At 35.5% G+C, this 15,668-nt stretch overlaps 1 protein-coding gene across 1 annotated transcript; it reads left to right on the top strand.

Annotated features, from left to right (window-relative positions):
- The first annotated feature begins 1,354 nt into the window (after positions 1 to 1,354).
- Positions 1,355 to 14,784, top strand: LOC121422917 (protein canopy 4-like). Its single transcript, XM_041618159.1, has 6 exons — positions 1,355 to 1,711; positions 3,823 to 3,943; positions 8,657 to 8,743; positions 9,921 to 10,053; positions 11,684 to 11,804; positions 12,660 to 14,784. The coding sequence occupies exons 1-6, from the start codon at positions 1,579 to 1,581 to the stop codon at positions 13,004 to 13,006; spliced, it is 942 nt and encodes a 313-aa protein (XP_041474093.1). The 5' UTR covers positions 1,355 to 1,578; the 3' UTR covers positions 13,007 to 14,784.
- Positions 14,785 to 15,668: the final 884 nt, after the last annotated feature.

Below are 15,668 nucleotides of genomic sequence, written 5' to 3'. Positions count from 1 at the left end.
ATGGAAATCGTATGACAATGAAAAGATCTGCAAATGTCAAACATGAAATGTGAAAACAGATGAAATGATTGTCCAAAATAGTAATAAGCATCCATTGAAATAAACCATTATTTTGCCTGACATATTTTTTTAGAAAAAGGGACATAGAAACAATATGGAGAGAATTCCCCCCCCCCTTGATGAATTCCTAGATCTGCCTGTGGGTTGGGGTAGTAGAAATTTAATAAAGAGGGGGAATTGTGAAAGAGTGATGATTTATAAGTGAATAATTGAAATGAAGTAAGGAGATGAATGCTCTGTAAAAAAAATTAGTCAAAAGTAATGGGATATACAGCCCCCCCCCCCCTCCCTAAGTCTGTTGGTTTTTTTGGTCTACCCCCTGGATTTGGAACTGAATATGATGGAGAGAAAATTAGAATTTTGGTACAAGAGAAAAAAATGTAATGATTTGAGTGAATGAACCTGATGAATGGAATCAGTGTATAAAGGAAGGGGGGTGCAGGGGGCATTTCAGTTGTTAATTTCTTTCTATCATGGTGGTGAACTTTGATCCATTTGTTATCTTCTCATTTGACTTTATTTTGGGGGACACCTCTGCCCTCCCACCTCCATAGATTTCTTAAAATGCAGCTCATTAATATAATGACCATGGGTGACGTGTACAAAATATTATATGTCCCTCCCCCCCCCCATACTTTTTGGGGTCTTTTATGATGTAGAGAAATACATCATTCACAATCAATATAATACACATATTTTGACCTTAAATTTTGGGTGAAAACCTTTCTTTTTATTTTTGCTTGTCAAATATTCCAGTCCTAGGGGACCATTGGGGACAGATTTCTGCCCATGATAATGACTCACAATTTGGCGAAAAATATACAAAGGGAATAGTACCTCCCTCCCCCCCCCCCCCCCCCGAGTATGTTCTTGAATAGCTTGGTCCTCTGATAATATAAAGCCAAACACAAACTGATGGAGAATTCTATTCAAAGGTAAGATAATATCTGGGTGGTTAGGTGCATTATAAAATATGAAAACTATTTTCGAGAGGCAGATCGAGATAAAGATCTTTTCATAGCAAACGAGAACAATTAAAAAAAATCAATGAGATTTACTACAGATAGTCATAATAAATCTGTAAAGATCTTTTGTACCACTTCAATGAAATAGAGTCAAATATACACTAATCAATGCACGATTTAATTCACTTTTCATGTTTAAAAGTTGATTAATATTTCAAACACAATCTGGGCGGCGGCAATGATCGATCGGAGCCAACCAACCCGACCGGGAGAAATGATAAACAACAAAGAAACCACGCCCACTTTACCGTGGGAATTTGATTGTGCATTCATTATTACACGTCCAGCGAATGACCTGAGATGGGGATTCTCCAATAGCAGAAACACACGTTCACGCTTCTCACTTTGCACGATCTTGCGCCCGTCATTTTCCAGTGAGCTGTCGTACGAATCGGGGCATGTCTCTGCACTTGTTTCTGGTCGCCTGTCATTTCATTCTGCCGTAGAATTTAGGATAGAATCAACCCACAAATACGTCGATTTCCCTCGAGAAATGGCTGCCAATGGAAGCCCCATGCCTGTGTTCGTGTGCTTGTTTTATTTCGTCTTCTTTGTTTTACACGCTGTTCACCTGGAAGTGGAGGCGAAGGTGACCGATCCGCACAGGGAACCCTCGAAGTGTGAAGGTAAGATTAGAAGAGAAATGACAAACTTCTCTCTAGAACTTGACCTTGTCTTAATAAATATCTAGAATGAATGACGTTGTGTTTTGTTAGATGGGATTTTTTTTTATTTAAATACAAATGAACAAAGAAACGAGTACCGTACCGGTACTAAAACAACAATAAAGCCAAAGGTTGTTGATGTTGCTTTTTTTCATAAAAAAACTAATCACAATTTGTCTGTAGGCATAGAAGTAGAACTTAAGTTCAGAACTATATTTTAGAGGCTGCTTATTTTCAAGTGTTATCGTTTTGTTGCCCTCCTTTTCTCTTGTAAATGATACCTTTAGATCTGATTGTACAATAGGATGTTTTAATGATTATAAAACTAAATTGAATTTGAATTTTGAATATGTCTTAATATAATGTGATATATGTTGTCTAGTGCAAATAATTTGCATTTGATGATTCACTTACAAAAATTAAAAAATTAAGTATATTCTAAGTATTATTTGATTTATGTTTACATATATATCCAGACAAGAATAAGCTTTGGATTTATAATTTCTGACATAGACCTACATGTAGATCTACAGTTAGCCAACAATTTACCTAGGGATATCTTGGGGAGGTTTCTGAATGTAGGCATGTTATGCCTTTGTATTCAGTTCTAGGTTTTTCCTCCTCAAGATGGCTGGCTCACTTCCGGGAAAAGGGCTTTCGTAGTCATATTTTATTGGCTCATTTTTCCAGCATCTATCCAGGGTAGCTTCAAAACTGTGCACACTTTGGGCAGTGACAACATCATTATTTCGGCTATTCCATGTCTTATGTATTCTAACATAAAAAGAATTCCTATATTTTTTGGTCTTTGTCCGTGGTATGAACAATTTTAAAAAATAGTTCAGCAGAACAAGCAATTTAGGCCTACAGAGACTGAAGCTTTTGATCTTATATTTATTGTGTTTTTTCGGTTCAAGTTCAACTTGTACACTCAAGACAGGCTTTACCATTTTGTGAATAATATCGAAACACAAACAGCATCTAGTCAATTTGAATTCTAAATGCACTGAAACCGAGCAACACTATACCCTTTTTACACAGGCTAAAATTTCCTTAACCCCGTACTATAGGTGGGGCTAAATGGCAATTTAGCCCCACCTATAGTACGGGGTTAAGCTTAGCCCACTTTCTTTTTACACAGCATTTTTGCAAAGTGGGCTAACCCCACCTATAGTACGGGATTATTTGGCCCTGCAAAAAAGCAGGGTTATCCCACCAATTGCGGTGCTAAGAGCAATAGTACGGGGTTAAGATCGCTGCTCGCATGTGTAAAACGAAAGTGGGCTAAGCTTAACCCCGTACTATAGGTGGGGCTAAATGGCAATTTGGCCCCAAGTGCTTGTACTACGAATGATCGACAAAATCACTAGTCCGGGGTTAGCGAGTTTCGTGTGTGAAAAGCAAGCATTCCTTATCCGGGGTTAGCAATAACAATTTGACATGTGTGAAAAGGAAAAAAAATAGTACGGGGTTAAGGATAGTACGGGGTTAGCGATAGTCCGGGGTTAAGAAAATCCTGTGTAAAAAGGGCACTAGTCTGCTGTGCAAACCCTTCATTCAAGTAATGGGTCTGATTTGCAGCTTGTTTATATGTTCTATGGGGTGTTGCAAGAAACTTGCAAGTCAATTTTTGGTCCCTAAATCAATCATAAGTCTTGCAGTTGATTAAAAATTAGTGATTGATTGCTAATCTGTGCCTTGAAACACAAAGTTTAATCTGATTTGCTATATAATTAACGTTGATCTATCAGTTGTAAAATTGCAACAGAATATGTGCAATTGATTGCAAATATTTTCTTGCAACACCCCCCTAATCGTTGCATGGAGACGCACTTGTTGATCAAAGTTTCAATCAGGGTCTGTGCCTGCAGACCAAATGTACACTGTAGGTTTTTACCAGTGCAGTCGTACCTTGTGATGTTCTCAAATAAATTAAATTGTGTGATTTTTCTGTTGTTGAAAGTTTGAAACCTACATGTAGGCCTACATTATCAATGTAGAATTACTTGCTTTGTTGAGCATAGAATCATCAGTGTTGCTACTTGTAATTTGTGATTTTTTTTTGTTTACAGTTTGTAAGTTTGTAGCCAATGAGCTTCAGGAGACCATGGAGGATACAGGGAAAACTTCTGACGTCCTCCATCTTGGACATCGCATAGATCAACCAAAGAGAGAGATCAAATACAGACACTCGTAAGTTTAAATCAAATTTCCTGATTTTTCGAATACCGGTAAATGTATTTTGGGGGGAATTTGGGTTGTAGTCTGAATAATGGTTTGGGTTTTTTTTTTACTCTTTTTGAAATTCATGTCTATGAATAAATTATAGCATGGGTCTGTGATTTTATTTGAAATTAATTGTAGGTCCAGCTGCGTATTCTAACTACAAATTTGACTGTTAATTATTTGATAAAATAACTGATACCCCCCCCCAAATATACATTTAGTGTGAGTACAATGTAGGCATGGAGCCTAGACAAAAACTAAGGCCTTCAGTTTCAGTAGAATTGTTGTTGAATCATGAAATGAAACTTTATATTTATATGTCTCTAGAAACTTGGATATTTATACTCTCCTTAATAACAATTAAATCAGCTTATTATATTCCTGTATCCTGCTGTGAAGGGATTTAATCGAATAAAGGAACACAGAAAGCTTTTCATTTTAATACACCTCCCCCCCTGAAACTTTTCAAGAGAACAATATGACCTCATTAGTATATCACTGTTTGGTCAAAATGTCCTTGCTTCAACCAGGGAAGCATTTCATGAAACGTTCTGTCAGTGTGATTTTCACTGACTATTGTGCTCTCGGCCAATCGGATGCGAGGATTTGTGAAACGCTCCCTAGCAGTGAAAGAAAGTCAATGACTATTTGTTTTGTGAAACGCTCCCCAGCTGCTATCATGTAGGGCTTCCAAGCTTGTAAGAAATTGGTACAATAACTAAGAAGATTTATAAATAATGATGGAAAAGTCATATCCACCCTTTGGGGAAAAGCTCAAAACTTCCTTTTGTGGAAATTTATTCTTCCAGGATATCACTGAATGAAAAAAAAAAGTATACATGTGATTATCCGACAGGGATGGAAATGGAAATGAAATTTTATGCCACGCTTCTATTTCACTTCCTGTCACATGATCTGTATGCATAATTTGGTTCTATTAAATATTTACTGAACTTCTCTCTATTTCTCTCCCTCTCTTTCTACCTCTCTCTTTTCTTATTCTCTAATCTTTCACTTTCTCTTCATTTCTTTCAAAAGTTGGTATTTTAGGAATATCCAAAGATCATTTCCTTGTTCCCTGAATAAAGGATGGTGTCTTGAAATACACAAGTAGATAATTGATATGAGAATATATATATGTTCTCTACTTTAAAAGTCAAGAGGATGTTTGAAAGTATCATTTCCTATAATATGAAATTTCTTATACTCAGTCAATGATGCAAATATAGCGATTTACCTTTTACTATACTATATAGGCCTATATCATTGAGAGATATGTTTTTCCAAGTCCTAGGTTCAAATAATCACTAATCGAGGCTTATTGATTCAAGCATGAAATAGTTGATGAAAGTCAACCCACAGCTTTATTTTGTTTTTTTTTATTAATGAATTTAATGAGTTTGAAAATGGGAGTTGTCATTTTTTTTCCCAGCAAGCTGCCTAGGATGACAATCCTCCTGCATATTGTGAATGTTATAATAATTTGGTAGTAGTGACCACAAGAAAAGGATTTACTCCAGCGACGATAGCTGCAGGCTTTGTTTTGTTGAAAATGTAGGGTTTGGTTTGCAAGTAGAGATTTATGTTAGGTTTAGGGTAAGGCTTAGAGTAGGGTATAGACTTTAAAGTTGGAGCCCGGGGGGCCACTTACATTGACGAGTGGATACCATGCGCGACCAAAAAAACATGTAAAAAGGATGTCCTTTTCACGATAGGGCACGTTACGTACGTAACGTGATAAGGGTGTCAAAAACACAAAAATGATGAAAAAAGGGTATCTATTTCGCTAGGAAAATTACGTGTTTAGGGTCGAATTTGCGGGGATAATAAAAAAATAATTAAAATGTTTTAAAAAGGATGTCCTTTTTGCCCCAACACTACGTGTTTAGAGTCCTATTTGCGCTTGCTGTAGAAGGTTGGGTCGTACTAAGCCAAATAAGGTAAAGCCGACGACTGAAGGACCCTTAGCAATAAAACATTCCTGTACTTGTTTAGGGGTTCATTTCAGGGAATATTTGCCAAGAGTATCAATTTGTTTCCAATACTTGTTAAGGGTAGGGTTTCACACGCCAATACTCGTTAAGGGGTGCATTTTCAGAATATGGAAATTACGTGTTTAGGGTGCTTTTGAGACCCCATGGTCGCGCATGGTATCCACTTGTGAATGGAAGTGGCCCCCCCGGGGTAGTTGGAGTAAAGTCATTTGATTAGTGTGTGGAATTAATAGCAGAGCAAATGTCATGGAACCTTGGTTGTACTAGTAGATAATTTTTGTTTGGAATATTGTTTTTTAGTACACTTCATTTACATTATGATTCATGCTCAACTCAGTATTCAATATATTATGATTCTATATAAATGCAGGAGAAGACAAGAAATGAAATCAGATCAAATCAGCTTACTTGTACTTATTCTTTCAATGATCAAAAGTTATTGCTCTAACTATACCAAACTAGTGAGAGATTTTCTTGACATGTAATAGGCACGACTTGCTGTTTGAATTACAACAAACACTGTGAACTTACAAAATGAAGCCATTGTGAAAACTACATGTAGGCTACATGTATCTAGTGCAGTGTCCTCGTTATGCATGCATTAATATTTCATGAAGCCGTTATGGTGGAGCTTTCCGACGTTCTGAGCTTCAACAGACAAGTACTGTGGAGGATTTCAATTTGCCTCCAGCAAGCTAACTAATTAGCTTTGTGTAACATCTTGGTTTCAGTATTGATCTGCCTTGAAGACTAGATGTGAGTCATCAAGTGAAATATATTCTTAACCATTATCAAACATGAAGAAAATGAAATCACACGACTGCAACTAAAAATTCATTCAATATTACATTATTATGTTTATTAAAAAGAACAGTTGAGATGATGTATCCACGTTGGTAGCTTATTCCATATGTTTGAGGCTGTTAGCTAAAAAAAAATGAGATATAAGACAATTGCCTTTTTATTTTCCTTTATATGGATCTTATGACTAAGTCCACACTGGTTCAAGAATATGTCACAGTGCAATGAGTAGTGACAAAGCCCACAACCAATTTTGAATAATTTTTGTAAAAAAAATAATCAAATTGCATTCTTTAGATATAATGGTACTTTGCGACGTTAAAAATAAACTGCTGTTCGGTTGTAAAACACAAAAGACACTACTGACAAAAATGGGTAATTACAGTATAAATATTGCAAATTATGGATAGACATATACCGGTACCTCTTAGAGTCTGGCCTTGCATTACACAATCAGGCAAATTGTTGATATATACGCAGCCTTGCTTTTCTCAATTTCTTCTTCATCTGGACAATATAGAACACCATCTTTTGTTTCATAAAACCTGTTAAAATGCTAGAAATCAGTGGCAATTTCACTCTTGGCCACTTCAATTCAAGGATTTGTACTGAGCATGCAACTTGTAAAACTTACATGAAATTCTGGTCTGTTGAATAAAACTTATACATTTGGAAATCTATGTTTTGTAGGGATGCGCAAACACCATAAAGGTTGCAATGAATGAAGAATGAAAATTCTGAAATATGAATTGGTGATGTCATCATGCATTTGATTCTTGCCTGAACATTGTTTGTATAGGCCTATTTTCTCAACTGCTACACTACAGCTTTGTATTAGTCATAATAGCTTTTAATTCAATCAATGAATGCAGGAAAGTACGATTATTAGATGTAATAGAATAATTCTAAAGCCATAAAACACACGTCTTCAATTTTGATTGATAGTGCTTTAGTGAAAGTGGAAATGGTTGATAAAAAGGTACTGTAACCAACTGCATTTAATTACAGTATGAACATGAATCATTAGTTAACAGTATAACTTTCATTCAAAGTGAGCATTCTGAATATTACTTTTGATAAATCAAGTTTAAAAGATAAGCATTATCTTTCAGTACTGTTCTATGATTGCATGAAGAATACTCATTTTCCTCTGAAATAGATCTTGGATCTTTGCTTGGATTGAAAATTCAGTCCTGAATTAATGCCAGCCTTTTTTTTCACATGCTGTCCTTTTAATTTCAATCTTGCAATAATTTTATCAATATTATTTGAATCTTTTATGAATACTTGAAAAAGATGCTCCAATAAAAGCAATGACATCGAGTTTGAATCTAGGATGTTTATAAGAAATTTTGATTTTTTTTTTCTAGATATAATATTCTCAATCCAAAGCATATTTTCTTTTAACACTTGATGAGAATCTTTCTACCAAGATGTCTGAAAATAAAAAAAAGGTTTCTTTTATAAAAAAAAGTTTTTTTTAATCATCAACACATTGGTGGCTTTATGCTCAAGGCTCATTGATCTAACAATAAAATCAGGTTCATTACTCTGAAGATTTGTTGGTCTGAAAATGAAATAAGGTTGGTTATTTCATTTACAGATGAACAAATCTTCAAACGAACCTTCAGACTAATGAGCCTTTCAAGTATTCAAACCTTAATCACATACTTTATCTTATTGTCAGATTAAAAAACCCTGCTTTCTTTTTTTATTAATGAACCTTCAAAATAATGCCACAAATATTCAGATCAACAAGCCCTTTTTCATTTTCAGGCTAACGAGCTTCAACCAGTGAATCCCCCCCCATACCACATTATAGTGCCTAATTGTTATGCCTAAATTCTTTTTTCTGTAAAATAGACTGTATGTTTGTATCTTTCAGAGAGCTTAGATTACTGGAGACTCTGGATGAGGTCTGCCCCAAGATCCTTCAATACAATATTCATGCTGAGAGACAGAGCTCCAGAAGGTATAGTCAGTTTCTGCTTTTTAGTATAGTCTTTTTACAGAAATAATTATTTCTTATCTTCAGGTCATATCGAGGACAAGGCATTTATTCTTCCCGTTGCTCCTGATATCTTGATGTTCTATAAAATTTTATGATAGCTAAGTTGTGAATATGTTACCTTTTTTTGCAGTAGTCACAATTAAATTCATTAATATTCATCTTGCTTTTTTCATATTTTACCATTCTTTTGTACAGACAACATTTTACAACATTTATGCATATATGTAGGCTTTAAAAACATATGAATATTTAAAGGACAAGTCCACCCCAACAAAAACTTGATTTGAATAAAAAGAGAAAAATTCAACAAGCATACCACTGAAATTTTCATCAAAATCGGATGTAAAATAAGAAAGTAATGACATTTTAGAATTTCGCTTCATTTCACAAAACAGTTCGATGAACGAGCCAGTTACATCCAAATGAGAGAGTCGATGATGTCACTCACTCACTATTTCTTTTGGTTTTTATTGTTTGAAATATGAATTATTTTTATTTTCTCGTCATTGCCATGTGAAATGAAGATTCATTCCTCCCTGAACAAGTGGAATTCCATTATTTTAACATTTTGTGCTTCAGGCAAGGAGGTACTAAGCATAAAATTCTTAAAATTGAAATATTGTATAATTCAAACAATAAAAAACAAAAGAAATAGTGAGTGAGTGAGTGACATCATCGACTCTCTCATTTGGATGTAACTGGCTCGTTCATATAACTATTTTGTTAAAAATAAGCGAAACTTTGAAATGTCATAACTTTCTTATTTTACGTCCGATTTTGATGAAATCTTCAGCATTGCACTTGTCTGATTTTTCTCTATTGATTCAAATCAACATTTTTCTGAGGTGGACTTGACCTTTAAGTTTACATTACTTTTTTTTTCTTTTTTGAATCTTTATTTGCTTCAACAAAGCAAAAATTATACAATATCAATCGTATACATCAAAATACATTTTTTTTAATTGGCATAATGAAGATAAATTATTCATAGAATATATAAATAAAAGCAAGTCTCAATTAAGTTCAAAATTGGTATTAGTTTACATTAAAATCAGTTGTTTATGATATGATTGTCACTGCTGTATGTGTAGCTTTATTAATCCTGTTTGATTGCATTTTTCTTTCATTCTCACTCCAGGTTTTCCAAGGGTATGAGTGAAACCATGGGAACACTTCATGGCCTTGTTGATAAAGGGGTCAAAGTTGAACTTGGCATACCTTATCAGATGTGGGATGAGCCTTCTGCTGCGGTTACTAAAATGAAACAATATGTAAGTAAACACTATTCCGACATATCTTATGGTAATAATGATGATCTTAACCATAATTGCCAATTTAAATTCTTCGTTGGGGTTCAGAAGATTATTTTTGGGGAGGGGGGGTGGGGGCAGCATGTGTAAATGTGCAGTTGATGGGACCAAAATTTACTTCACCAAGATGTGACCTAGGTCTCAAATAATGATTACTAGTAAGTATTCATAGCTCAATCTGTCATTGTAGCGTCAACCCGAAATGCAAGCTGCATGGGGGGGCATTATTGATGCAGAGCTTTGACATTTTCTCTGGCGACGATTGCTTCCCTATAAATTCCACACACTTATTGAATGACTTAACTTCAACCCTGGATTGATTTCTATGCACCACCCAGGGGGCACAGAAGTGGGGGAGGGGCTTCGGCCCCCCACTTTTTTCCAAAACCGTGTACAAAAACGTACAAATGACCATATGATTGTGATTTTTTGCATGGCCATCCCCCCCCCCACTTTGAAAACCGTGGCGCAGCCCCTGCTACCCTAAACCAAACATATAACCCTATAGCAACCCTAACCCTACATATTAATTATTAGACAAAATAAAGCCCGGAGCAATTTTTCATAGGGGCAAATATTGAGACCTAGGTCACATCTAGGTGAAGTAAATTTTGGTCCCAAAATTGCCAATGTGTGGATGTACTCTGAAGTGAAGTCGATGAGACATTCAAACATAAATTTACATCTTCTCTTTTATTAGATCATTTTTAGATGGAATTTCTTTGTTTAACCATGCCAGGGGCTCTTATGTCTTAAAATTGTTGTACTTTTATCATCATGAAAATTACCGTAATAACATGTTTCAGCAGCTTGCAGCAAATCAGACTGGAAGATTACTTGGTGGTTACCAAGAAAAATGGCTATGGTCACCATACCATGATTGTAGGTCTTTGTAGATCAGGCATCTGGACCAGTGATATACATTAATTCTTCAATGTTCCATAACAACCCATAACAGCATCAATACATAGCAATAATTATTGGGCAACCAGTGAATTTCTTGCTATGACAAAGTATCAGTTTGAGAAGTGGAATTTACGTACATATGGACCAATTATATTAAGATGCTATTATTGTGGTGATGTTTAACTGGTGGCTTCAAGTCACCCCCCCCCCTTTCCTCCCTAGCCCTCATGATATGGTCGTGGAAGTGTTGTGATGTAGCGGTTCTGACTCTCGCCTTGTAATCAGAGGGTTGTTTGTTCGAACCCCACCATGACCTAGCGTCCTTTGGCAAGGCGTCAATCGACAATTTGCCACTCTCCACCTGGGTGTTAAATGGGTACCCGGTAGGATGCGAAAGCCTATGTATATGCCTAGCAACCGAGTCTTGGAACTCTTGTTGGAATGCTTCCCAGGGAGTGGAGAAGGTGCATACATTGTATGCGGGCATGCAAGGATCCGATGACCGGGTAATAATATATCTGTAAAGCACTTAGAGATGTCGTCCCGATGTATTAAGCGATATATAAAAGCGGATTATTATACTATTGTCACAATAAGTTACAGTACTCTAGAGTCAAATCAATCTTTACTCAAATCTTAACTTGCATAATCTCTTTCAACTAATGCAGAAACTCTTTTTTTTCAGTGTGATACGATGGTAGAGCAGTTTGAGGAGTCAATAGAGAACTGGTTCTTCAAGACCAATCAGGAGAAGAGATTGTCAGAGTATCTCTGTCGAGAAAGAGTACTATCAAAAGAAGAATCAGGTAAGAGGAGAAGGTTGTAAAAGAAGGATACTTTAGTTTAATACTGGACCATTTGAACTGGGAGTTTGTGGGGCTCCCCCCCCCTTTTTAGAAGAATAAATACCCTAAAAGGGATAAAATACTGACTTTTTTTAATTCATAACCTCAGGAAATTATTTTAACTTGTCAAATCCTTGAGGAGGCTAGCCACCTGTTGACCCATTCTAGCTTCATTGGCTAAACTTGGCTAAAATAAAGGCCATCATTGTAAAAGCCATCACGCACATGCAGCTACCATGCACCTTTAATTAGAGTTATGTATCAGTGCTTTAACTATGCTAGATCAAGGGAACATTTAGTAGCATTCCAATGGATTGTTGCCCTTAGGTACTATAGAATGTAATATAATTTGGATAATCATTTGAATTTCCAATCCATTCTTAAAGATAAATTCCAGTTCTGGAAACGATCTCAAACTAACTTTTACAGAATCTTATATAATGACCACCCAAGTATCTGTTTGTATGAATAAAAAATATGTGCCAAAGGATTCTGGAAGAAAATGTGTTATTGCTGAGAAATAAGCAAAATAAGTGCAGATTCAGTTACTTCCATCGGGTCTTTATTCCAGCAATAATAATACACTGTCCCATGTGTGCCTATCTGTGTTGGCGATCTTCAGTGTGATCGTATTTCAGCTTAGATTTTATTATTTCACAAAGTTCAGTTTATGTAACTGTACCAGATCTAGATCCACGATGATATAGTCATACTTAACCTTAGTTTTACAGACTTTCTCACGTAATTAGTGTTTTACTGCAACTACAATCATTTAGCTTTGACATTTCTTTTGCCCCCCCTTTTTTCCAACCATAGAATGTCTGGACGAAGTATGGACAGGGACTGAGAAAGTAGACTACAACAAAGAGGCTGAGGAGGAAAGGGAGGAGGAAGAAAGGGAGGAAAAGCTGAAGAAAGAACGGAAGAAGAAGAAGCAGCAGGAGAAAGCAGCGAGGGAGAAGGCCGCCAGGAAAGCGAAAGGAACGTGGAAGGGTGAGGAGGAGGACGAGCTGGAGGACGACGACGAGGCGTGGGAGCGAAAGAGACAGATGAGGAAGGAGCAGATGAGACAGAAGGCCAGGGAGAAGAAATCTCGAGAAGAGGTACGACGAGAGATGGAGGAGGAAAAACTCAGGAGAAGGAAAAGGAAGAATGAATTATGAGGGAGGGGGAAAATCACTTGGGGAGCATTTCATGGAACAAGTAGTCAGTGATTTGTACTGAATATTGTTATAAGCTACTGAAATCCGTGCATCTGATTGGCTGAGAGCAAATATGCTGGTGAAAATCACTGACTAGTCTTCTCATGAAACACTCCCCAAAATTTACTATTGCAAACCATTGATTATTATTAATATTACCGATATCTGTTGTTATATTGCAAGGTTTTAGTCTGTAAAAAAAAATCGGAATAACTTGAAATGAATCAAGTTCAATGAAAAAGGGGGTTGTCATCTTATCGTACTTTCTGAAATTATTCTTGCCATTATGGAGGACTAGCTGGTTGGACATGTGCTCATTGGGAAAAATGGTTTACTCAATGAATGTGCAATGAAGGAATTTATTAGTTCACTTCATATAGCATACAAATCATATCATGAGATTTTGGAAGAAAACAATTTGCAAGTCACTGCTTTTAAATATGTTTTCATAGGTATACATTGACTGTCAACTTTCTACAGTACATTCAGTAAAACCTGTGAATACAAAATGACAATGTATTTTTGTATCATTCTGAAATCTGAAATGGATCCATTAATTCATCAAACGAACTATTCCTGATTTGGACTATGCCTTGTGTATGATAAACTTTTATTTCTGCAAATACACTCTATGCACAGGTAATAAGCACCTGAACAAAATTTGTATGTACATCTGTGCTCATTTTCTGTACTGTGTAATTAGATACACATTTTCTGGAGTTTATTGCAATTAGTTTACACCTCGTAGATATGCATTCCATAGTATTTTGAAGTACTTTGTGTTCAATGTATACGTCCAAACTAGAAGCAAAAGGGGGGGTTTATTTAATTTAATTTGTTTTGATCATTTCAAATAAAAAGAGGGACAGGCATTTCCCTTTTTTCAGCAGGATGTGAATACATAGTTTTATGGGTAAAAAAATCATTTATATATAGTCAGAAAAGACACTGAGCTCACACCATGTTTCTGTTATCAATTTTAATAGTGTCAGGTGTGTGTACTGCATCTTGTAGAAAAGGTGGTAAATTTTTCAATTTCTTTGCAAAATCTGTTATTGTCAGGGTCAATGTCATGATAGGTTGTATATTTTATTGCCTTGAAAATGCTTGTATGTTTTGTTGTATACTTTGTAAAGATTGTTTTTGTATGCAGTATATAGAGTGTATTTTATGTCAATGTTTTCTTCTTTTCCTCTGATCCTTCCTACGTCCTTCTTTTCCTCCTCTTTCCCCCTTTCTCCTCCTCTTTCTCCTTTTCCTCCTTTTTTTTACTTCTCCTCCTTCTCTTTCTTTTTCTCTTTAATCTCCCTTCTTCACTCCGGTAGACTCTTGTAAGATGCACAAAACAACATTTTGTGAGCTACTTTAGTACATCATGTTAAACACGAACACTCATGTTTTACAAGTTTCTCTAATGCTAAAATAGCATGTTGATATTCTGTTTTTATATTTCATTGCTATATTGATGAACTAGTCCCAGTCGTGTGTATGTGTCCTCTTCGTTAGTTGATGAAATTACTAACAACTCTGATTTGAAGGTGCTATTCTAAATTGGGTTTCATGCTGTCTAGTTGTAGTAGAATATATCTGCACCTGATGTAGGGTTCTGTGTGTATAGTCTTATCACACTGTGCCTTTGCCCACCGAGTGTTTCCTCATCATGCACATACAATCGTAAGATTGAAAACTTGTATGGTATCCTTTAAAGGACAAGTCCACCCCAACAAACAGTTGATTTGAAGAAAAAAAATCCAACAAGCATAACGCTGAAGATTTAATCAAATCGGATAAGAAAGTTGTGATATTTTATTTTTCACAAAACAGTTATATGGACATACTGGTCGGTATGCAAATGAGGAGACTGATGACGTCATCCACTCACGATTTCTTTTGTATTTCATTATATGAAATATGAAATATTCTAATTTTCTCCCCATTGTCAAGTGAAACAATGATTAATTCCTCCCTGAACATGTCGAACTAGCATTGTTTAATACTATATGGTTCAGTCAACTTGGTCCTTATTGTCAAATCTGTAAAAAAATCAATATTGTATAATTAAAACAATAAAAAAAAAGAAATAGTGAATGATGGACATCATCGACTGACTCATTTGCATGACACTGAATTGTGCATATCACTGTTTTGTGAAAAATAATTGAAACTTTAAAATGCCATAGCTTTCTTATTTTATATCCGATATTGATAAAATTTTCAGTGTTATGCTAGTTTGATTTTTTAGTATTCAAATCAACATTTTTCTGAGGTAGACTTGACCTTTAAAAGATAAAGATTGTGTGGTACTGAATTTAAATTTGTGATGCTGTGTTGATATTTGTTTCGTAGTTAAAATTGTGACCATGTATATCATCATATGATGACTCATTTTAACAGAAAACGAAGAAGATATGTATTACACAATCTACTTTGCATTCATCATAATTTGTATAGGTTAAAGGGGAATCCAGCCTTGGCCATAAAATGTTGTGTTTGGAAAGAGAAAAATAAATTAAACAGAATGGTGAAAGTTTGAAAGAAATTGGACAAGCAATAAGAAAGTTATAGCTGCTTTAAAATTGAGATCACTAATATTATGTAGATTTCAAATTGGCAACTGGGTAAG

The sequence above is a fragment of the Lytechinus variegatus genome, chromosome 10 (genome assembly GCF_018143015.1).
Source record: "Lytechinus variegatus isolate NC3 chromosome 10, Lvar_3.0, whole genome shotgun sequence".
NCBI lineage: Eukaryota > Metazoa > Echinodermata > Echinoidea > Temnopleuroida > Toxopneustidae > Lytechinus > Lytechinus variegatus.
Note: the sequence above shows the minus strand (reverse complement) of the source record. Positions and strands in the feature narration are given on the sequence as shown.

Excerpts from the sequence above, each read along its gene's own strand:
- LOC121422917 (XM_041618159.1), top strand. The coding sequence starts at position 1,579 with ATGGCTGCCAATGGAAGCCCCATGCCTGTGTTCGTGTGCTTGTTTTAT. Across the intron at positions 8,744-9,920 it reads GAGAGACAGAGCTCCAGAAG|GTTTTCCAAGGGTATGAGTG; the intron begins GTATAGTCAGTT and ends TTCTCACTCCAG. Across the intron at positions 10,054-11,683 it reads TTACTAAAATGAAACAATAT|TGTGATACGATGGTAGAGCA; the intron begins GTAAGTAAACAC and ends CTTTTTTTTCAG.